Below are 23,382 nucleotides of genomic sequence, written 5' to 3' on the forward strand. Positions count from 1 at the left end.
ACAGCAAGTGGAGGGACAGTTTGAAAGCTGAGATATTTAAATTCTAAAATTCAAAACAGGAAACAGCAGTTGACTGTGCTTGGCCTTTCTAGTGCTGAAAAACATTTATGTTAATTTTGTACTATCTGTGATTTTGCAAGAGTAATCACTCATGATGGATGTGTCATCATGGAAAAAAAACTCTTCAGGTGTTCCTGTGTGTCTCTGTTTAGCTAAAAGAATGCACCAAGTTTTTAGGAGATTGGCCCTTTGGTCTTACCTGTTAAGTGATGAGACATAGACACCAAAATCATTCATGCTAACACTTTAGCGTACACTATGTTGAGTGATAGCAGGCTCCATAGGCAGAGCTAATGATCTACTGGGGACACATGGATGATTTTGGTGTCTATGTTCTCATCACTTAACAGGTAATCTAACCAACTGGCCAGTCTCCCAAAAACTTTGTGTTCTCCTTCAAGGCCACTAACCAGCCTGACTATCCAGCAGAGTATTGCAGCTGCCTTGCCTGAAGCTGTGAAGCTAATAGGGGCACATTAGGCTGCCTGCCTCTCCCTGTCTGTCTGAACGCAATGCGACAGCCCAAACAAAGCGCAAGTTATCCTAAGTTAGCACAAGTTACCAACGCTTGATTTCATGCATTGATAGAGGCCTGTGTGTGTGTGTGTGTGTGTGTGTGTATGTGTGTGTGTACGTAGGAGTGGGTGATTGAATTAGGGTGTGCTCTCACCCTGCAAAGACCCAAGGTAATGGGTTGATGCGTCCATGTTGCACACATGCACGCACACGCACACACACACACATTCTCTTCTTATTGTAATAGACAGAAGAGAAAGAGCTGCCTTCAGCTACTATAAAGTGAGCCTTACAAGAAAGAAAAATGGAGAGAGAGAAAGAAAAGTGAGAGAGAGAGAGAGATAGATGGCATGATGGGAACCAACCTTCAAGGCTAATTCTCTTTCTTTTGTAATCATTAATGGTATTTTGACAAATCGCTCCGGCAGCACGTCAAACGCAATTCTAATAACGCCGATGGATTTCAATAGAAAATGGAGAGAGAGAGAGAGAGAGAGAGAGAGAGAGAGAGCGATAGTCAAGACTGTGGACTTTTGACTTCAACAAGACGGTGTCAACATCCCATTATGTTTGGCCGCGGAGATAGAGACAGCATGACAGAGAGAGACAGAGAGACAGAGAGAGAGAGAGGGAGAGGTAATCTCAAAATCTCCTCTCTCACTCCCCCCCCCCCCCTCCCCTCTCATTCTTTCTGCCCAAAAAAACCCCGAAAAAAAAAGCGTACTTAAAATTCATCGTTAAAATTCAGCTCCCATTTGCCCCCGCGCCGATGTTGGGAGACGGGCGGCGGGCGACTCATTACTAATGGAAAATATCTGAGAGAGATGGATGAAGGGGGGGGCCGGGGGGGAGGGGGGACAGATGTGATAGAGAGAGGGGGAGAAAGAGAGAGAGAGAGAGAGAAAGTGGGGAAGTGGCGAGGGATGGAGGGAGGGAGGCTGGGACAGACGGAGAGAGGAGCGGAGGTTTCTAAATGTGTCTCATTACTAATGGAAGCAATCCGAGTTCACTTCACTGTAGAGCAAATATTTGGCAATTAGTTAAATTTCACTATTTTTCTTCCCCCGTGGACCGTCTCTCTCTCTCTCTCTCTCTCTCTCTCTCTCACTCTATACTCTATCCCTCTCTCCGTCGCTGTGCCACCTCTCCCTCTCTCTCTCTGTGTGTCGGTGGAGGCGGTGGAGCAGTGCAGAGTAGAGTTGGAGAGACGTCTACTGGTGAGACGCGGTAACTTCAGACAGACTGTCACCAGTGATGCAGTGGTAAATAAAAAAAGACTATGACCTCCATTATAAGGCAAAACACCTCCAATATGAATCAATTTCAGGTTTATTCCCAACAAAGCCTCGGTTTATACTTCCTTTGTCCTCAAAAGACCCCATCTGGTGTAACTTGACGCTACACCAAGAAAGAGTTCCTCAAGGCTTCTTTGGTTAGAGTAGTGGGTCTATAGAGAACTGGCAACATGCCAGAGGTGAGGCTAAGTTCAACGTCAACACAAAAGAGCACAACATTTTCAGAATTTAATATGGCACAGTGAAAATTCATATTAAAATAGCTTTGGAAACTGTTTTTCAGCGCTGGTGCAGCCGTTAAAGCCCTTGATTTGTTTAAAAGATCAGACTAAATAACTCCTCTTAAAATGGTCTTTTTATACTGCTGATTTGAAGTATTTCATGCGTTCTTAAATGGTTCTTTACAGCACCATAAATTTCCAATGTGGAACCATTTGAGCGTGGTGCTATAGGGCGGTGGTTCTCAACGTGGGGTCCGAGGACCACCAGGGGTCCATAAGGGGGTTCCAGGGGGTCCCCAGCAAACTGATGAATTGTTAAACTTCAACATTATGTCATTTACAAGAAGTGAACACATTTAGAGAATGTAGAAGACTGTTTTGGTCATATATTCTCTGTTACCTCTCTACATACAATCGAGTCATGGAATTCTGGACAAAATCATATCTAACAATAAAAATATTCTCAGATTTGGGTCCGCTAGAAAAAAATATAATCAAATGGGGGTCCGTGGGTCTAATGTGGACTAAATTAGGGGTCCTTGAACCTTTCTAAAGTGTTTCTTTCTAGCATCAAAAGTGATTCTGCTATTGCACTAAGCCTAAAGAACCATTTTCTGGTGCTATTTACAGTAGAACCCTTTCTGTTAAGAGCATACTGACTAAAATGTATACAATACATTTATGTCATTAAGATTTATGCCAACTTAAAAAAGGTCTGACAACTCTTTGTCACAAATAAAAAGTAAACTGAAAGCGTACACTGACTATATCCCCGACTGTCACCTGCAGTTACACATTTGCAAGCATTTGGCTCTGTGGGTGCAGGCACCAGGCTGAAGGCCAATATTACACAATTTATGCATGAAAAATGACAAAAGAAGAAATAAATGAATTGATTCAACTGTTTGTTCATTAATCAACAAATTCAGTTCTCCGAGTTTAATATCGCTGCCAATTTACGAGTTCCAGATATCTCTGTAATTGATCCAAATATGACGATGTAAACAACGCAGACTGATATTTTTGCAATGAGGTGTCGCTTGTTGGGCTTGTTAGTCCTAAAAAGTAATATATGGCTCATTACTCATTTCAAAAGCAATGTTATTACATATTACTCCCTGAGAGCCGTAATTCATTACACTCCCCAAACTGCCAACTGCATCCTCTCTTCCCTCCTAAAATCTGGATCAGTCAGTTTCTTCTTCTGTGAACGATCAGGAAAGCAAACAGTGTCCAACTTTTCTGCCATTTTTTATCTAAGCTAGCTTAGTGTGAGAAGACGACAACTAGTTCTGGCTAAAACGAATCAGAGGATGGATATAGTTTTGGGATAATTCCCTTCAGTCTGATATTTAAAGGGGTGATGACAAAAGTAACTTATTTTTTTGATTGTTTTATAAATGCCTAACACTTTCACCCTTCTATCTACTGTACATATGTCTGCTCAGTTGTCTCCCCCTAGTAAATGCTCTTATTACATTCTGGAGCACCTTGCTGCATAAATCTGCATATTAATGAGGAAAAACTGATTTTCTTGACACTATAACTCCTTAATCCTTTAAGATACAGAGTTCATATTAATATCACCTATGTGTTATGTGAAGACAAGCATGTCGACGTAGAAATATTTCCTAATTAATGCATTCATTATGTTAATTAGTGACCTCATTAGCATAACTGGTTAAGTTTAATACATCACGGTGATTATGGCAGGACATCAGGCGGCTCAGGTGGTTCTTTTTTTTAGTATGGGGTTGGGTTCAGAGCAATAGTCTTGTGATGGTGGTGGGCCAATAAAAGAAAATAAAAGTCCATAATGCTTCCATAATGGATGATGGGGTCAGAGAATCTCCTCCTGGATCATCCAGCAGTAGACCGGACCATGAGGTGGGGGTTTGGCTCCCAGGTGCCAACAGAAACCTGCTGACTGCTGGTTTACTGCTGTGATGACTCAGTGGGATAGAGTCTGACCTCCGGGTCACACACTGGGAAAGAGCCGGTTCAACCTCACTGAAGGGTAGAACTGGTTAAAAACAATATAGAAATAAAAAAGGTATGGTTTCTGACAACGATGGGAAATATTTAAGCATCTAAATAAAATAACACTTCCTGGAATGACAAAGTGTATATATTGTTTGGCAAACAAAAACACATGCACTATTTATATTGTTAAAAATTATTACTAAATTATTAATATCATATATGTTTATGATCTACAGTAACGGCTGCCCTGGTGAAAGGGGGTGAATATGGTTACAGCTATTATTTCCCAGCATGATTTGGAAAAATCTATCAACACTGGTTTTAAAAGAAAGTGGTTCCAGGAAAAGTCATGGGGAGGGGAGGTGGAGGGATGGAAAGAGAAAGAGAAAGAGTGAGAGGAGTGTGTGTGTGTGTGTGTGTGTGTGTGTGTGTGTGTGTGTGTGTGTGATAGTAATAGATCACATTTCCCATGGTGTCATTCACCAGCCATGTCCCATTAATCTCCCATACACTCATATTGCCTATGATAGCACTATCACTCATGCACACACACCCACACACACACACACGCGCGCCTATGTGTGTGTGTAACATGCTGAGGTGAGGTCATCACCTGTCTCAGAAAAGGCAACATGCGTGGTGTTGGTGCTTACTTCTTATTGTTTTCTGTGTGTTCTGTACATCGAGTTAAGACAGAAAGAATATATAAAAAAAGAGTGATAAAGAACTCTCCTTCTGTTTTTATCAATTCCATTCAAGAAGCTTTACTGACACAATAAGATCAGTCTTACATTGTCAAAGCACCGACAAAAACATGTATGCAAACTGTAAATGGCAGCCATGCATACATATAGGAAGAGAATAACCTTAACTGTAATATGAACTGTCAAATTCATAATTCAAGTCAAGTAAAGTCATCTAAAACACACATTAGTAATCTCCTCTGTTCCACTTGCTCATGTGTCTGCTGTTGTGTTGAAACAGTCGGAGCTACTTGCAGCCAGCTGCTCTGTTGTGGTTTCGCCGAAATCATGTGGATATGATTTTACACATCTGTTTGTCTGTGTGTGTGTGTGTGTGAGGGGGTGGGGGGTGGAGGGGGGGGGGGGGGGTGTTTGTCTTTGTCTGCCTCATTCAGTCCATTCAATCCCGTTCAATTCAATCTGTTTTATTGGCATGAGCGTTAGACAAAGTGTTGCCAACGCGTCTGACTACAATCGGGATTCATCAAAAATAATAAAATCAAATGAATAGCAGATAGCAGCAAACACAGAGTCCTACTTGTACGAGCGTTTACAGTGTGTGTGTGTGTGTGTGTGTGTGCGTGTCATCCTTTCTTTGTCTCTCTGATTGAGAAAATGTACCCATCTGAATCTAATTTAATTTCTCATCTTTTTTTTTTTTTTGCTCCTCTTAATGTCAAATTGTTTTAGTTGAATCGATTTTGGGCGCTCGAACGTGAGCGAACTGGGTTGTAAGAGGAGAAGAGAAAAAAAAGGAGAAAAAGAGCACAAAAACACACCCCTTCACACCCCGGGAATAAAATGTGATTATTTGTTTTTTTACCCCCGCTGTCACTCGCTCCCGATTCTCCGAAAACAAGCCGGTGTGAATCTAATCAATTTGTTTTCTCGTCCTCCCCCTGTTGTTTCTGTGTTTTCCCCCTCTTCTCGGTGTGTGTAGATATGTATCGTCTGGAGCTGGCCGGTGGTCTGGGGGTCATACTGCTGCTCCTGGGGGTCCTGACCGCCCTCTACAAGTGCTACAACCTGGAGATCATGCTCTGCTACAGGAGACACTTCGGGAGCGACGAGACCGAAGACGGTAAGATCGGAGAGTGAAGCGTTTTCTTGAACTACAAACATGGAGGAGAGCCAGCAAGAGAAGAGTGGAGCCTGGAGAGAAGAAGGCGGCTAGAAAACACCTCAGAAAAAGAAACGTCCATGTTACTAGCAAATATCATACTGACAGCAAGTGATTCTACTATCTAAACACACAAATCCGATCTGGTCACTTGTAAATTACAATGAGGACAGTCAGTCTAAAAGATCAGATTTTTTTTTAAAAAGAGTGGTTCTCAACATGGGGTCCGGGGACCACCAGGGGTCCTTGAGGGGGTTCCAGGGGGTCCCCAGCAAACTGATGAATTGTTCAACTTCACCATTAATTGTTAACACAATTAGAGAATGAGGAAGAATGACTGTTTTGATCATAGTTTCACTGTTATCTTTCTATCTACAATACAGATGGTCATGGAATTCTGGACAAAATCATATCTAGCAATAAAAATATTCTCAGGTTTGGGTCCAAGAGACAAAATATCATGAACTGGGGGCCCGTTGTTTATTAAATTAGGGGTCCTTTATATGAAAGAGGTTGAGAATCACTGGTCTAAGACACACAGGCTAAAGTGCACACTTACACACACATCAAGGTAGGTAACATAGGTATTACACACACACACAAACACATTTAGAGAACATCTCTAAATGCGACAGTACTTTCTCTTATACACAAATGAGAGAAACACACAAAAACAGAAAAACTAACGACTCTCTCTCTCACACACACACACACACACATATGCATGTACGTATTCAATCTACTTAAAAAGGTGAGGTCTGTAGAAGCTAGTTAGAAGTTAGGGAACCATAAATGAATGGACAAGGACAACCACTAGCAAGTTGTAAAAGAAACACAGAAAATATACTGCAATTACAATCAATTAAGCCAGCGCTGATGTCAAAGAAAGAAAAGAAAGGGGAAAAAAAAAATTGGACCCACCAGAATGAATGAGTGTGTGTTTGTCCAGTGTTTGGCGTGCGACGTTTAGCGCGACACGCTTTGATGAAGTCAGCTTTGATAATAACTTCAGTAATGATAACTCTCATTTGTACGCCACTTTTCAAAAACACAATTTGTGACGCGATTCGCAATCGAGGCAAACAAAAGAGGCCGAGACAAGGCTTTAGAAGAGAAGAAAAAAGACAAAGAAACAACAGTGGAAAGCAAAGCACGACATGAAAGCACGTCGGTAGGAAAGAAAAAAAAAAGTCTTGAGAAGTGATTTTCAAAGAGAGCGATTCTGCCAGCCGGACCTCCTCGGGAGGGCGTTCCCGAGAGTAGGTCCCCTGCTGGTGAAGGCCCGGTCTCCTATTGGGCGTGTGATGTCACATGGCGGGGCTTTCCGTGCCGGCGAAGTGGCGGTTTTGTCGGGCGCGCGTGGGGTTTTTTTTTTTCCTCGCCTACGCCCGTTTGGTGTTCTAGGGGAACTCATCGTGAACTCGACTGTGCCGAAGTCGGAGGAGAATCGGAGTCAAGCAGTCTGATATGAAATGTTGATACTGTCAGTGACACAGGGCTACACACCCTGTTTTTCCATTTATTTCAATTTTCTAACTTCATAAAAATATATAGAATAGAGAAAACATTGTTAGGTTAGGCTATGTAGAAGAGGTAAACTGTGTCTTGCTCTTCCTAGTTAGGCTTATTCTCTGTCAAGTCCTTTGAGACACGCTGTGATAAAGGGCAATAAACAAACTTGAAACTTGACTTTAAAATGTTTTAAATAATTTTGTAGCCCGACAAATTGTGCAAAAACTCAAGCGGCGTACAAACTTTTTCACAGCACTGCACATGTGGATGTGGTGTGAATGATTGTCAACCAATGTACAACTGTCACTGTGTACCATGACGCACAGAGTGAGCACTGTGGAGGCGGCCACTTCTTCTATAGATGTCAGGGACTGGCAACCTAGTTTCAAATTAACTGCTGTCCCAGCTAACAGTCTCTTCCTGGCAGAGACTTCGGTTTCTTCCTGTGGGTGTCAGGAGACTGACAGGAAGCAGAGTGCACTGATATGAAAAAGATGAAGTAACGATAAAACAGAAACTTTGACCGAAGCCAGAGAAAGGGTTCATGTTTACTGTGACGGAGTATCTCGCTCTGTGGAAGTTGTTTTTCATACTGGTCAAGAGTTAATGGTGTTCTTCTGAAGGGAGGAAAAACAAGCTCTGATATCTCTGACTATGCTGACTGTGTGCAGACAGTGGAAGGAAGAATGGAAAGGCCTGGGGGGAGTGACCTAGACCACCACAGAAAAGAAAAAAAACCCACATCCTTGAAGTCCACATTTAGACAAGCAAGAAGAAATGCTGTTACACTGCTGAAATTTTACTTAAATAGAGGTTATATCACTGGTTAAAAAATCCACTAAGTATAAGGTAACTCATTTAAAATGTACTGAGTTGAGAGAATAGAGTTCATACTCACTCCATTAATAAAAAAGAAAAATTTCAAAATAAAGTGCACAGACAAAGTAAAGTATAAGTTTATTTATTTGTATTATTATTATTATTATTATTTTATCAAGGTTATTTCAGTAAAGACCAACCGCTCTTTCTTCACCAACATACTGTATGGCTTTGAATCTGATGACATTCACTGACTTCACCTTCATTCATTAGTCAGAACGTGGCTAATTTCTGATGCTATGCTCAAAAAAGTACAAGTACACATAAAAGCTACTCAATTACAGTGACAAGAATAAATCTAATTTGTTACTTTAAATGACCAGACAGCCTTTTCCCAGCTATTTAATGTTGTGCTATAAGGCTCATAAGGGCTTAAGAGGCCAGAGATCAAACTGGGAGACAAACCTATCTGTGCTTTAAAAGTGATCAGCAAGATCTTCAGGTCAATTCTGAAACTAACAGGTAACCAATGAAGTGATGCCAGAACAGAGGTGATGAGACTTCTTCTGTTGGCCCCAGTTAAAAACTCAATCATCCTCACATCTCTGCCTCCACAGCAGTGTGATGTCTATCTGCCCTGTACTGATGTGCTCGCTCTCTCTCTCTCTCTCTCTAGATAATAAGGAGTATGATGCCTATCTGTCCTACACTAAAGTGGACCTGGACTCTTTGGGCAGGTCAGCTATGTGTGTGTGTGTGTGTGTTACGTTGTCTACATTTGTTTCCGACCTCACATTATGATTGGATGTGAGGTGTTCCATTCATAACACATAACACACTACATATTCACTGCTACCTGAAAACAGTATCACTCTGCCTATTGGTGCGAAGCAAGCACAGCTATGTATTGCTTAGCAACGGGGAACTCATTTCTTGTTGGCAGTGGAACAAAATAAAATTATTAAATTGAAACCCCAAAGCTTTTATCTTTGTTTAATGTTTCATGCTGTTGTAAAAACGTGCTGTGTGCAGTTTACTGACCTCACCTTCACAGGATTTCTGGGTACTGAAGTCTGAAAAATCCAAACAGTTACCTTCGCCAGCCGTTCGGGGGCCTCCGACGTGTGAAATTGCTTAGTGCAGATTCAATCAGCTGATGCATTTGATTTTGATCAAATGACTGCTGCACATCTCTTATGGAATCTGCGTGTGTAAATGTTAAATTTGCCCCTGGCAGAGCGAGCAGCGAGGAGGAGACGTTCGCTTTGGAGATCCTGCCAGACGTCCTGGAGAAACACTACGGATACAAACTGTTCATACCAGACAGAGACCTGATACCCAGCAGCAGTAAGAGTCTGTCTGTCTGTCTGTCTGTCTGTCTGTCTATCTAACTGTCTGTCTATCTGTCTATCTGTCTGTGTCTGTCTATCTATCTGTCTATCTGTCTGTGTGCCTATCTATCTGTCTGTCTGTCTGTCTGTCTGTCTGTATCTACCTAGCTATCTATCTATCTAAAAGTGAAGTACTCTGCCTGAGAAGCTGGGCTGAGAAGACCACGCCCCCCCCCCCCCCACACACACACACACACACACACACACACACACACACACCACCCCCTGCCTCCCTCTCTCTCTGTTTCTCTGGGGTGCTGTAGCCCCCAATACTCAGAATTCATCACTCTGTCAGAACAAATCAGAATGCATGCGCATCTTCACCACAACACACTCACAAACACACACACACGCACATGCATACGCACACTCACAGGTGCAAGACACATGCACATTACACACACACACACACACACATACTGTACACAGGGATACAGACATGTCATGCACACTCTACCTCAAGCTAATTTTCTTGTTTTTTCCTCTCTCTTCCTGTCCCACACGCAGTCTCTCACTTTCTGAACCTGTTCACACACATGCACACACGCTCTGTTTCTTTCTCAGCCTCGCTCACTGTCCTGCTCTCAGTTTCACATACTCAGACACACGCACACACACACACAGTGAATCAATTGCAGTAGGATGACAAACATGCATACAGTATACACACACACACACACACACACACACACACACATCGTCTGTCACCGTTTCTGGGGATATGTGTCACTCTCCGTCCACCTGGAGGGGAAAATATGACTCTTATTGCTCTATCTGTCAATGCTCTGACCCGACACACACACACACACACACACACACACACACAGGTGCACACTGACACACAAGTGTATTACAGACACCCACTAGCAGAGGGGAAACATGACTATTATTGCTCTATCTGCTCTGGTTTCACACAGACACACACACACACAGATGCATACACACAGATATACAAAAATAGGCACAAACACATACAAGTGCACACACAGGCATACGTGTAGGCATTCACCCCACACACACACACACACACACCATCCATCCAGCTATCTACCCATCCATCATTATTAGCTCTATCCTTACAGCTCTGCTAGCTACAGTGCTTCAGCTGCTGCTCAGTGAAAACCTTGTATCTCCAAAAACGTACCTGCTGATTTCCCCTGTGGCGACCGAACAGTTCTGCAATAAGTTCTGCAATGAGTGGAAATGAATGAAACTCGATGTGTTTCTCACATGACCCCCTAGAGTCACAGAAGTCAGCAGGCCCACATAAAGGACCATGTAGACCTTCAAGGTTCAGTTGGAAGAGGTTACCAGGTTTCCATGTGCCCCAAACAGCTGTTATTGTTCTATTTAAGATAAGATGAAACCTTATTGATTCCTGTGGGGAAGTTGGCTTGTTGCAGCAGCAAAAGTCACGTGACACAACAGGGGAAAAAAGAACAGTGGAATATATGCACAAAAATAGAGCCATAAAAACAATAAAAAGAAATTGAATATGAATAGAGGTTATATAAACATATGCAGCCAGTAATTTCAACAATGTTAATAGACTGGTAAGTGGATTACTTGCATATCGCTGTAACCATTTCATGTTTTAACTTTAGTTAGTGTACATATATATATATATTGATTTACTTATAGATGTATACAGATGTTACTATCAGTCATGATCTCTTACTTAAATATGGAATAGTAAATATGAAATATTGTAATAGTGCTGTATGTACAAATATACACATAAACATAACATTCAAAAACATAAACACTATCAATATGTACACAGTATGAAACAGTGGAACCATCATGAAAAGTATCTTGAGAATTTGCGGTGGCTATGTAACGATGAGAGGGATATGGGAAAAATATACTGTAATATACTGCACATATTTGTCAGTGTTCTCACCCCACACACACACACACACACACACACACCCATCCATCATTGTTAGCCTCGTCTGTGCCTTGCTAGCAGCAGGGACAGTGACTGGTGCTGGCAGCGTATTCACAGTCAGATTGGAATGTAATAGGGGTCGTTTATTTCATGCGGCTGTTTATCACATAAACACACACACATCAAAAGTGCACTCACACATGCACACACACACTCAGACACATTTCAGATGTCCCCATGCACCCTCTGACACGCACGTATTAAAAGTACACACTTACATGCACACACACACACACACGGCAGCGTTCCTGGCATCGTCGGCACACTAGGTGCGATCGTTAAAAATAAAGAGGACCCCCGGCCACATGTCATTATGTCAGAAGTGTGTGTTGGAAACAGCAGGAATCTAGTCGGGCCTGATTAACATCAAATAGAAATGTCTGCTGTCTTTAAACCATTCAATTTTCCAAGCAAAATATGGAGATGGAAGGCATTAATGTTGTATTTGTCATAACATAACTCTCTAATTTACATCACTCAGCCTTAGCAAAAAATAGTGTCTTGTAAATTGAGAAAGAAACATTATATTAAAGTAATAATCCATGATATTTTCATATCGCATCACATCGCCGATTGGTATAACAAAATAGTGATTCGACCTATATCCAGTTCATGAAAGCTTGAAATTTACAGCAAATTGATGTAAAGCTTATTATCAGCTTATTATCTGTGTATTCTTACGACTATATGCATTATTGAAATATCCATGTGCGCTATTGATATAGTGGGTATAGGGAACAAACTGACCAAAAACCTGTATGTATTTTGATAGTCTTATCCTTTTTATTAGGCAAGGTGACATTGAAAGTGTACAAATTGTGTGCTCTTGGGTGAGCTTGTAAGATGAAATATGTCTGCTCATTGCTTTTAAAAACATGATAAAAAACAACAGTAGTCTCTAAAGTGCCTTATTAATTCATCTGAAGCGTCAAACTAATGCACCAACTAAAATATTGAGGTCATTATCTCCTGTCTATTAGCATTTTCTTCCCAAAATGACATTCCTCCTTGCCCTAAAACATCCTAAAAACGAATGTGGCCACTGAAGTAGCCTGATAATGTGGCCAGAAAGTAACAAAGTAATGTACATTTTCTGCATTATTTAACTTTTCCTCCTACAATACATTAATAAATTTACTTAAATATGGTTTAGAATGGATCGGCCTGTTCTGCCTCGCCTGCCCTTAGCTAAAATTATGCTCCCAACACACGCTCGGATGCACCCACACACACACACACACACACACACCTCATCCCGAAAGCAGCCGAAAAAGTCATATTTCCTCCCAAAATGAGGCGTCCTCCCGGTGGCCTGAAAATATCCTGAAAACAAATGTCCACTCGCTGCAGAAACTCAAAGAAACAATGTCACACACACACACAAACAATCAAACTGACACACACACACACACACACACACACACACACACAAGCATCAAGGCCAACGCACATCCATAGACATGCGTACAAACACAGACAAAATGAACAGGGCTTGTCAAGGCTATGTACTGTGAAAAACACAAAGAGAGAGAGAGAGAGAAAGAGAGAGAGAGAGAGAATTGTCTGTTCATCGCTTACCAAACCTATTGACACAGCAACACGGCGATGCGACCTAAAATACACCATTCAATTATCCACTCCATTAGGCCTCCATACAGACAGTGAAACGAACAAGAGGCTGAGAAATAAACAACGGGGAAAAGGAGAGAGGTGGCGGGGCGGCGGTCATTGATTTGCGTTATTTCATTAATTGATTTGCATAATCCTCAGAAAACGGGGGCGAGCGAGAGGAGGGTGAGGGGGGTTGAGAGGAGAGAGAAAGGGAGAGAAGTCAGAGAGGAGGAAGCAAAGAGAAGGCAAGCCAGAGAGAGAGAGAGAGAGAGAGGACTAGGCTGTTCTGTACTATTTGTGCCCCTCAAATTGAGCGTGAAATTGCAATGTGTTGTTGGAGAGCCTCTGTCATTAATTTAGTTAGCAAGTGAAGAAGAGGTAGAAGGAGAGAGTGGCGGGGAGGGAGAGAATCGGCGAAACAGCAACACAACTAACTCCGCGAAACGAGGATCAAATGTGAGCGACGTTCATTGCGTGAAGCTCGTCAAAACTGACAAAAAGAATGAGAATGACACCGACAACGACCGGAAGTAGGAAGTTTTGGGAGTGTTATGCCGGGTTCGGCGAGGAGCGACGGCACCGGAGTGATGATAAAAAGATGAGACAGTGCTAAGTAAGCTCGTCTGCGGCTGTTAAATTTTAAATACCGGTGAGCTACGGTCGGTCCTGATGTAACTTACAGATAATAAAATAAGCAGAGGTCATCAAGTCATCCTTCAAATCGCTCGAGCGGCACTCGCATTTAAGCTAGCTACCGTAATGACGCTACTATGATGTAATGATTTTGAGGTATGGAGGTGTGAGTCTATCAATTTAACGTTATAAATAATATATCTCCGTTCGCCTCCCAAAGTCTGCGTCTTTCTCCCCAAGTTATCTTAAGTACAGTCTGAGCGGTGATGTATCAGCACAACTCTGACCCACGTTTAAGAGCTGACTTCACCTCACCGTGTCAGAGCCAAAAACCCTGCATAAGCACTCCTGTCACTCAACTCTACGCTCCTGTCACTCTTACTCCAGTCTTTATGTGAACAAAATGCAAAAACGGAAGGGGGAGAATGCAACCAAGACGAAGGGGAAGGCCGTCACCGTGTAAGGAGGTTCCCCCGTTAACAGCCAGTGTTAAAATACAACTTTCCTGTCTCTTCCTACTGAAGCGGGTGTAACTTTGCCTGTAACCCAACAATAAATGCATCTTTGTCTTGTCCTTTTGCACATATTGCGTTGGTATTTTTGAGAAACAAATGCATGACCATTAAAAAACACTTGTCTTAAACCACTAAAATGCTAGCTAGCTAACTACAGCTAACAAAAACTTGTGTGCGAAATATTGCGATGTAAGCATTGTTTTACATTTATATTTATTACCTGTTTTTGGAGTGGCGTTTCATGTATGTGTAGTGCAGCAACAAATTGGCGTTTCAACATTGGACTCACTAAACGTTAGCTAATGGGTGCTAACGTTAGCTTGTTAGCTATCGTTGTCTTTGTCTTTTACATCACAACTATGCAGCGTAATTCCTGGACTGTTAGCATTTTGTGACCCTGAATTAAATCATGTTTTATGCATTTATGTGACAAAAAAACAGAAAGATATGTCAATGACAACATTCATATTATATCATACCTTTCACTGACACTCAAAATAAGTGGGGGCTTCTTAACATTACTGGCCATGGTGAGAACACCTTTCCTTCTGTCGATTCTGGTTGGACCTACACTCTGTAACTAGTTAATTGCAAGACACCGACCATATTTTTCCTTTTCCTCACCTCATTCTGAATTTCATCCTTCTCTTACCCACCTTCTCTCTCTCTTTCTCCCTTTCACTCTCTCTCCCAGTCTACATTGAGGACTTGGCTCGTAGCGTGGAACAGAGCAGACGTCTGATCATCGTTTTGACCCCAGAATTCGTCGCCAAAAGAGGGTGGAGCATCTTCCAGATCGAGACACGCCTCCACTCCATGCTGGTTACCGGGGAGATCAAGGTACGAATCAGGAAGTAAACAGGAAGTAAAACACTTTGAGTGACCAGTTGTTGTTTTTTTAAGGCTCAGTTCCATTCAGTTCCACATGAAAAGCAACTGGTAGTGACATATACCCAACTCTAAGAGGCTGTAGATTATTGTGCTAATGGTCATTATCACAATTGACATAAGCCCTAATTTACAGTACGGCACCTGTTGAGTGGAAGACATTTTTTCCTTCTCAAATTGATTGACTGAGCTTTAGATACACTGACAATATCTGTTTTACATGAAATTTCTTGTCAAACTCCTAAGTATATATGTGTGAATGTAGCCACCTAAACTTGTGAGGCCAAATAAAGCATAAATTATGTTAACCTTTATTTGTGCCTGGAGGTAGAGGTTGGGACTGGAGAAATGGGGGTTAGGAGGGGAAGGCCGGGGGGCCACTTTTGACATCTTGGCCATTGATTTTGTTTAATTCTTCACAAAAGTTCAGAAGGAGAGATTTCCATAATCTCCTGATCCAGTTTCCCCGAGAGCAGCGCGCCTCAATTATGCACAGCTGTCCAAAACCTAGAAGTTATATTAAGTACATTCCAGTGGGGGTGTTTCGGCACAACCTTGATCCATGATCAAGGGCTTGTCTCCTCTCCTGTGTCAAAGCCAAAAAAAAAAAAAAAATGTTGCACAAACTTTGCCTTTCAATTATTCTTATCACATACGCTTCTTCTCGCTTTCACTCCAGTCTGAACATGTAGAATTTCAAATCTAGTGAAGTACTTTGCACATCGAGGAGAGTCACTTGAAGAGTTGTTCAACTTACAGATTGTCATATCTCTCCTTTCTCAAACGCTGTCCCACCTCTGTCTTTCTGTTTGTCCAGGTGATCATGATAGAGTGCGCGGACCTGAAGAGTGTCATTAACTACCAAGAAGTTGAAGCACTTAAACACACGATCAAGGTACTGAATAGAGAGAGCGAGAGAGGGGGATGAATGCGTGGAGGGAGGGAAGAAGGGAGGGAAGGAGGCGATCTGAAGAGTGTCATCAAACACCAAGAGATTGAAGCACTTAAACAGATCATCAAAATACTGAGGGGATGGATGGATGGACAGATAGATGGATGAGAGAGACACTGAGAAAGAGCAAGTAACAAAGAAGTAAAACATGAATATGGATGATTGAATGATTGTTCAGGTAGAAAGAAATTAGTTACCTAAGCTCTGATTGAATGAATTTTCTCTTCTCTTTTCTTCCCCTCCCCCAAGGTATTATCCATCATCAAGTGGAGGGGTCCTAAGAGCAATGAACTGTCCTCTAAGTTCTGGAAGCAGGTGGTCTATGAGATGCCTACTAAACGTAGAGAGACACTGTCCAGACGCCAGGTAAACTGCTAAAATTATGGTGGAACATGAGTTCTTCTACTCATATTACATGTCTCTCTCATTATCTACCTGCCTACCTACAGAAGAGACAGTTATGTAATTACGCATTAAATCATATGCAGCAGCAAAAATCATCTCTGATAGGGGCTTCATGGGACAACAGTGTATCAATTGGGGGTTCATGGCCCAGTGCAGACTGGTTTTGTGGGTCCTTGACATGTAAAAATTTGGGAATCCTTGGGCTACAGTGTTGGATGCCTGCTAATTTAGAGAGACACTGTCCAGATGGCAGGTATTAGAGCCCAGTAAAATTACTGCATGAAGTTAGTGTGCACATTTGCCCTCCCATGGTATACATGTATTAACACCCAACAGGTGGTCTGTGAGTTTCTTGCTAAATGCAGAGATGCTGTCCAGATGCCGGATAATGTGTTAAATCCAAGAGAAAAAAAAAATTCAGCATACTTGACAGTGATGTATGAGATGTATGAGTGTAGAAAAATGGTCCTTGCACATGCGTCAACTTCATCAACAGGTGGTCTATGGGATGCCTGGCTAAAATTGTAGAGAGGTAACGCACACCAAACTATTTTTTGTAGAGAGTTTCTCATCACTGGCGGTAAACAGGAGAAAAAAGAAAAGGTGTCGACACACTCCAGCTGCATAGAAAATACTCTTTATTTAATAACGTTTTGGCCTTGCAGCCTTCTTCAAGATCAAGAGTAAAAGCACACAAGCACTGGTAAATTATATATAGACCAGCAACACCTGATGGTAATCATACAATTAAGCTAAACCATTCAGGGTAAAGTAGGAGGCCCCAGGCAACAAAGGTAGGAAATGTAATAATAAGCATAAATATATAAACATCAAAAGTACATTGGTCAGTAACATTATGGAATTAACAAATTGATAAATGACATATCTTGATTACATTTCTCATAAACAAAAAAAAAAGTTTAAAACATTAATTCAAAGAGAACATCATAAATAACTTGATCTGTATGTCCAACAGGTTAAAGTACATTACAAGAAACATTTCAGATCAAAATCTATATTTAATCCAAGAGGTGCCAGAGTTCTCAAACGGTGAATCCAATAACGTTCCCTCCTGGAAAGCAGGTTACCTCCACTTGGAGGATTTGAGACTTTTTAAATACCAATATATATATTAAAGAAGATATAGGATGATTATATTCAAAGCAAAATATGCTGCCACTGGATAATTCATATTTTTACAGTGGTGCTTCTATGTTCAGCAATACAAGTTTCCAATGCTCTGCTTGTCTTGTTTGGCTGGCTAAAATGACAGAAAGAATGAGAGAAATAATGTCCAGATACCAGGTAGAGCAGCCTCTGGTACAATCACACTAGGTGAAATAGTCTTTCTTCCATGGTGTCCTAAAGAATATCTACTGATACAGCTAACCTATACACATACTAACACCATGCAGATTGTATATGAGATGGCTGCTAAACACAGATACTTCCAGGTAGTGTAGTAAAATTACAACGTAAGGGTTAGTCCTTGTACATGTATCAACAGCAAACAGGTATAAAGGCGGGGAGACACTGTACCAATGGCGTGTCCTGGAGCCTAGTAAAGCTACAGTGGAAATTTAGTCTGCTTATTTGCTTATGCTCCCCTGGGATGCATATATTAACACCCAACAGATGGTCTGTGAGATGCCTGCTAAATACAGGTAATGCATTAAAATATGAATCACAATGGGGAAGAAACAGTGTACATACTTTGAGTTACCGTTTGTTAACACCTCACAGGTGGTTTATGATATGCCTGCTAAGATGCTCTCCTGTTGTCCTGATGCCAGGTGCTGCAGTATAATCATAGAGAATGAAATACAGCTAGAATGGATAGAAAGAACACTTCCAGGTGTGTCATGGTAGTGTCCTTCAGTGCCCTTAAAATGGATGGAATTTGGATATTGTTGTTGTGAGCTAGGAAAGTATTCTGGGTCTCATGCATTGCACCAATGGTCTTTTACTTTTAATCCCATGGGGAAAGTTTATTTACACCAAGCAATTATGTGATTTTTCAAGAGCGAAAGAATTACTCTTAGGGCGCGTTCACACCAAGGATGTTTGGAGGAGTTTATTCAAACTGTGGAGCATTTCTTTAGTTCAGTCTTTAGTTCAGTTTGTTTGGCCAGGAGAGAACAATGCTATTTGAACTCGGGTGGCACCAAATAACCACACCGAGACGCCCTGAAAATGCAGGTCCAAGAGAACTGCGGTGGGGTTTGTTACGTAATCTGAACCAGCTATAGGAGACGACCCCAAAATACAAGGTATTATGGGTATAAGGAGATGGAGGTTGACATCTGGTAGCCAGCAGTTACTCATGCTTGGAAAGCCTAGCATAACAAAATGAACTGACGGCAAACTTGGGAGTCAAAATGAGGTGAAATGCCTCTTCGATTTATGGGCCAAGGAGCACATTTCCCAACTCCTGGAAACAATGCACAAGGAAACTGCAGAATTGAAGCTATTCATCATGCTCTGCTCAAGTTACAGGGACTGGAATGGGATGACCTGGTGGGATGACAGGTTACCAAAACTCTGCCCAATGAACGGGCTACTTGTCAGTCCATGTGACTTTTGTTTACAAGCCCTGGTTCACTTGTAATTGGGTAGTGCGAACCTGAACGGACTAAATAGAAAAATACAGCAAAATAAATGTTTCTGTTGTGGTTTGGACCAAAGAAAGTGAACTGTAGGTGTGATGGTACCTTTAATGTATCTTCTACACAGCTTATGGTTCTCATAGTCACTGCCTTAGTCAGCAGGTACTCATATCACTCTGTGCTATTTGTTATATTCTATAGACACAAGCTGTACTGATCTGTTTGAGGACAGAAAATATGTAGCATCTGCCATATCATTAATTATCCAACCTGAAGAACATCAAGTTTTACCAAGTTCCTAAGAATTAGCTCACCATGTGATGATGAGTCACACGTCTCTCCCTGCTAACTGACATCCTGCTTTAGTGCATATCTAGAGTTCCAACTTTCTAATCATTCAAGGCATTCTTGAAAATCAGTATGAGTCACAATTCGCCAGTAGAAAGGCCCACATTGATCTGAGGAATGTGTGCATCCTGATGTTCCCGCACTGCACATATTTTGCTATGGAAACTGCAATATTAACCTCATGGCTCTGTATTGTATATACATGAAACCACAAAGTTGGACTTGGAATGTGTCACAACTAACTTCACAGAGATACTGTGAAGTTAGTTAATGAAATCCAACACATGATCTCTAACTACGCCAAAACTTCACCATTGCTGCAGGTAATTCAAACAGCCATATAAAGACTTCTTGTCATTTCCATAGGGACAAATATATAATAATATCTCCATGGTAACAGGTGATGGACTCTGGTGAGCAGGGCCTGTTTGGTGACCTACAGACCACCGTCTCCACCATCGCCATGACAACCACCTCTGCCTCCCTGGCACCCCCTAGTGACAGTCGCCATGGACACCATCAGGTCAGCAACAGCATCTTTAATACTTTATGTCAAAATTTAAGAATAAAAATAAGGTCTGAAAATCTCTTTGGAAGGTGCAATTGCTGGTCATAATAATAACTTAAGAATAATACATGAGTGATTAAAGTTGCATTCAACCATGGTTTTTCCACCACAGGTTGCCTTGGCGACAGAGATCCCTGACTACAACCAGATGACCTTGCCACTGGGTGGGGGTCACACGGCTACGGCAGCCCAGATGAGACATTTCTGCCGCAGCTACGAGTTCCAGCTGCCCCCGCAGCCCTCCTCCCTGTCGCCCCCCCTCCCGCCGCCCTCCACCGTGCAGTTCTCCACTCTGGGCCCCGGGGGGCGCCACGTCTATTGCAACATCCCTATGACGCTGCTGAATGGACAGGTGGGGGAGAGGACGGTGCCGTTTATGTTTTGGCAGTTTATTGTGTCGCTTTTTTTTCCCAGTTAGTTGACTTAGTCTGACTTCCATCTTCTGCAAAGTGCTTTGTTTCCTTTCCTTGAATTTCCGTACAGTTGTTTGTGTGCAAATACTCAAAATATAATCAAATCGAAAATAAAAAAAACCCTTTTTTCTCCCCAGGGGTTCAGAGCAGCTCACTGGGGAAGAGGAGGTCTGTTTTGTTAAAAGAAAACTTAGAGACAACATAGTTTATGTTTTCCAATCACAGATGTGCATTTATTCTTGCAGAGTTGGAAATGAAAGACATGGTGTACTATTATCCAATCACAGACATGCTTTAATGCAGCGCCTGTTTGTCCATCTTGACAACATTCCCAAAACGTCAGACGGCTCCAAGGCGTGTACATGTACAGCTCCCAGATCAACAGATGAATTAGGAAATGTGTAAATATTGCAAATGTAGTGTACACTAGTGTGGCAGAGCTAGTTGGTCTAATCTACAGTTAAATGCTGCATTATTGTCGACTATAATGGTATTGATTTTGTTGAATTGAATCAATATGGCACGACTAAAATCTGGCTAAATTTTAAAGACATTTTTGTCAGAAGTAAATTTCAAAACGGTGCGAAATTAACATTGACTAACAGTTGTGTTTCCCAGAGGAAGAGAAAGCATTACATTATAACTAATAGCTGTTGTACTGTGCAGTAGATTATTGCTGATAGTGGCTGTGCTGTGCAGGAGCTCGCTGCTCATCGTTGGTGTGCTGTGTGTTTCCCAGGTGGCTCAGAGCAGTACGCTGGGGAAGAAGCCAGAAATCCACCTCAACAGCACCTTCGTACCGCTCACCAGCAGAGAACTAAGCTCTGACATCTGGTAGATGGACTGCTCAACTGGTACTGGATGACAGACCGGTTCACAGACTGGTTTTCACTGGCTTTGGACACGGGGTAGGCCGGTTGACCGACTGGTTTTCATCGGGTGTTCGGACTGTGTACAGACTCGTGTCATACTGGTTTTTGCGAGAGACTGGTTGAGGACTGCTTACGGACTGGTTTTGGACCAGTTCCCCCCCTGGCTTTGAACAATGGGTAGACTTCATATGCCTTGGATTCACACTGGTTGGGTATACTGGCTGCACTGCTTACAGACTGTTTACTGGCTTGTTTTGCAGCTTGCAGATTCAGATTGTAGAAATGTATTTCACATTTAAGGACTTATCAACTGCTTGCAGATTGTTACAGACTGATATGTAAGACATGTAGCCGTAAGATAATTACAAATGGAGTAACATCAGCATGGGCTGCTATAACACAACAGCGATTTGTCTAATAGTCTGGTTATACTGGTAGACTGGTTACTGACTGGTCATACTGGTTTGACTGGTGGGTAGAGCTTGTGGACAGGTACGGACATGAAGATGCAACGAAATGGAAAACCATCAATGAAAAAGTTCCAGGATACTTCCAGGAAGAAGAATAGTCATCCATAGACAGGAGCTCTTCATTCACGGAATACCAGTTGGATCTCGGAGTACAAGTCTACTTTTAAAGACGATAAACTTCTCGGAATACCAGTCTGATCGCACACCAGCTGAGTACCTGGAAAACCAGTCCACCTGTCAGCCGCTTAACTGCTTGGAAAATTGGTCTACCTAAAAACAGAAGTAGCATAATAATGGAATGCCAGTCAATCTTCTAGCTAGCCGAGTTACGAGAACATCGAGCGACGTGACGACGAGGTGGCTTGTCGGAATACCAGGCAACCTTCAAGCAATGATCTTGGAATACCAGTCCACCTTAAAACAACAAGTTAACCTCTTTAAATACCGCTCTGCTACTAGTTATCTGGTTTGGCTCTTAGAGGCTGAAACGGTGGACTACAAAAATGGATTCCAGCACCAATACCAAGATACCAATGGACTCGTGACGCATTGGCTACACTGCTGAATTCCTAAACTTGAATACTAGGAGGACTGGAAAAGCACAATCAACTGGTGTTAATGGAAGAACAGCCAGTTGACTAGAAAGCTGGTTGACGGTTGTTTAGTCTAAACAGACCAACCATTCAACTAGTAAACCAGTGAACTAGGATGATGGTAAAATGGACTAGAATTGGAAACCAGTCAGCTCATCACCTTGTAACCCAGTAAATTGTCTGGCTAGTAAAACTAGTCGACTAGTCAAGAGGCAAACTGGCCTAGAGGTGAACCGTCAACTCTACCACCAGGCTAAAAAGCATAGAGGACTTGGCTTTTTCTATTTTGCATGACCACCCATTTAGATGAAAAAATAATCAAAGAAACACAGATAAATGAATAAATGACACAATCATTTGTCGCAGACTCTCCTAATATAGAGAATAAATGTTTTATGTTGATATTATATTTGTTTTCTGTCCAGCCATAAAGAAATAATACTGAAAAAGGGAAAAAAGGAGGTGTCCCTCCAAAAAACATTGTTCTGTTTGCTTTTTTTTTAATTTATTTTGTTTCATTTTATTTGAAGAGTTCTATCCTTTTATAAAGTTTGGTAGTCCTTTACCAGGCTTTGTTTTTAACGTTTGCCGTGTTACAATAATATCTGTACAGCTTTCATAACTTCTGCTTAGACCTACATGACAATGATTTATTCGCTACAAATTCTGTTAACACCCACGGGCGTGTGTGTGAGAGAGAGTGTGTGTGCGTGTGTGTGACCTTGCCCCTCGTTTTGCTTTCTGTCTGTTTCTCCTTCCATCCATGGATGGACGGATGGACGGATGGATGGACATTTGTCATGGCAGTACAACCCTGCTAATGGACATCTACCAGTCAGCCAAAGGGGCTTCACTGCATAAAAAGCCCGACTACAGCTGGACCGGGACCCATTCTTC

General features: G+C 41.9%; 1 protein-coding gene across 1 annotated transcript in view; it reads left to right on the forward strand.

Annotated features, from left to right (window-relative positions):
* LOC139660854 (X-linked interleukin-1 receptor accessory protein-like 2) overlaps positions 1-21,378 on the forward strand; it is a 34,396-nt gene extending 13,018 nt beyond the window's left edge. The window contains exons 4-13 of the mRNA XM_071539111.1: positions 5,759-5,899; positions 8,946-9,006; positions 9,507-9,616; positions 15,065-15,210; positions 16,076-16,153; positions 16,460-16,576; positions 19,970-20,092; positions 20,250-20,489; positions 20,688-20,718; positions 21,290-21,378. Of these exons, the coding sequence (XP_071395212.1) occupies positions 5,759-5,899; positions 8,946-9,006; positions 9,507-9,616; positions 15,065-15,210; positions 16,076-16,153; positions 16,460-16,576; positions 19,970-20,092; positions 20,250-20,489; positions 20,688-20,718; positions 21,290-21,378 (1,136 nt within the window). The remainder of the gene's footprint in view (positions 1-5,758; positions 5,900-8,945; positions 9,007-9,506; positions 9,617-15,064; positions 15,211-16,075; positions 16,154-16,459; positions 16,577-19,969; positions 20,093-20,249; positions 20,490-20,687; positions 20,719-21,289) is intronic.
* The last annotated feature ends 2,004 nt before the right edge of the window (positions 21,379-23,382 follow it).

The sequence above is a fragment of the Centroberyx affinis genome, unplaced genomic scaffold (assembly GCF_046629955.1).
Source record: "Centroberyx affinis isolate AG114_WGS23_722 - 3 ecotype Tasmania unplaced genomic scaffold, CSIRO-AGI_Caff_v1 ptg003397l_1, whole genome shotgun sequence".
Classification (NCBI taxonomy): domain Eukaryota; kingdom Metazoa; phylum Chordata; class Actinopteri; order Beryciformes; family Berycidae; genus Centroberyx; species Centroberyx affinis.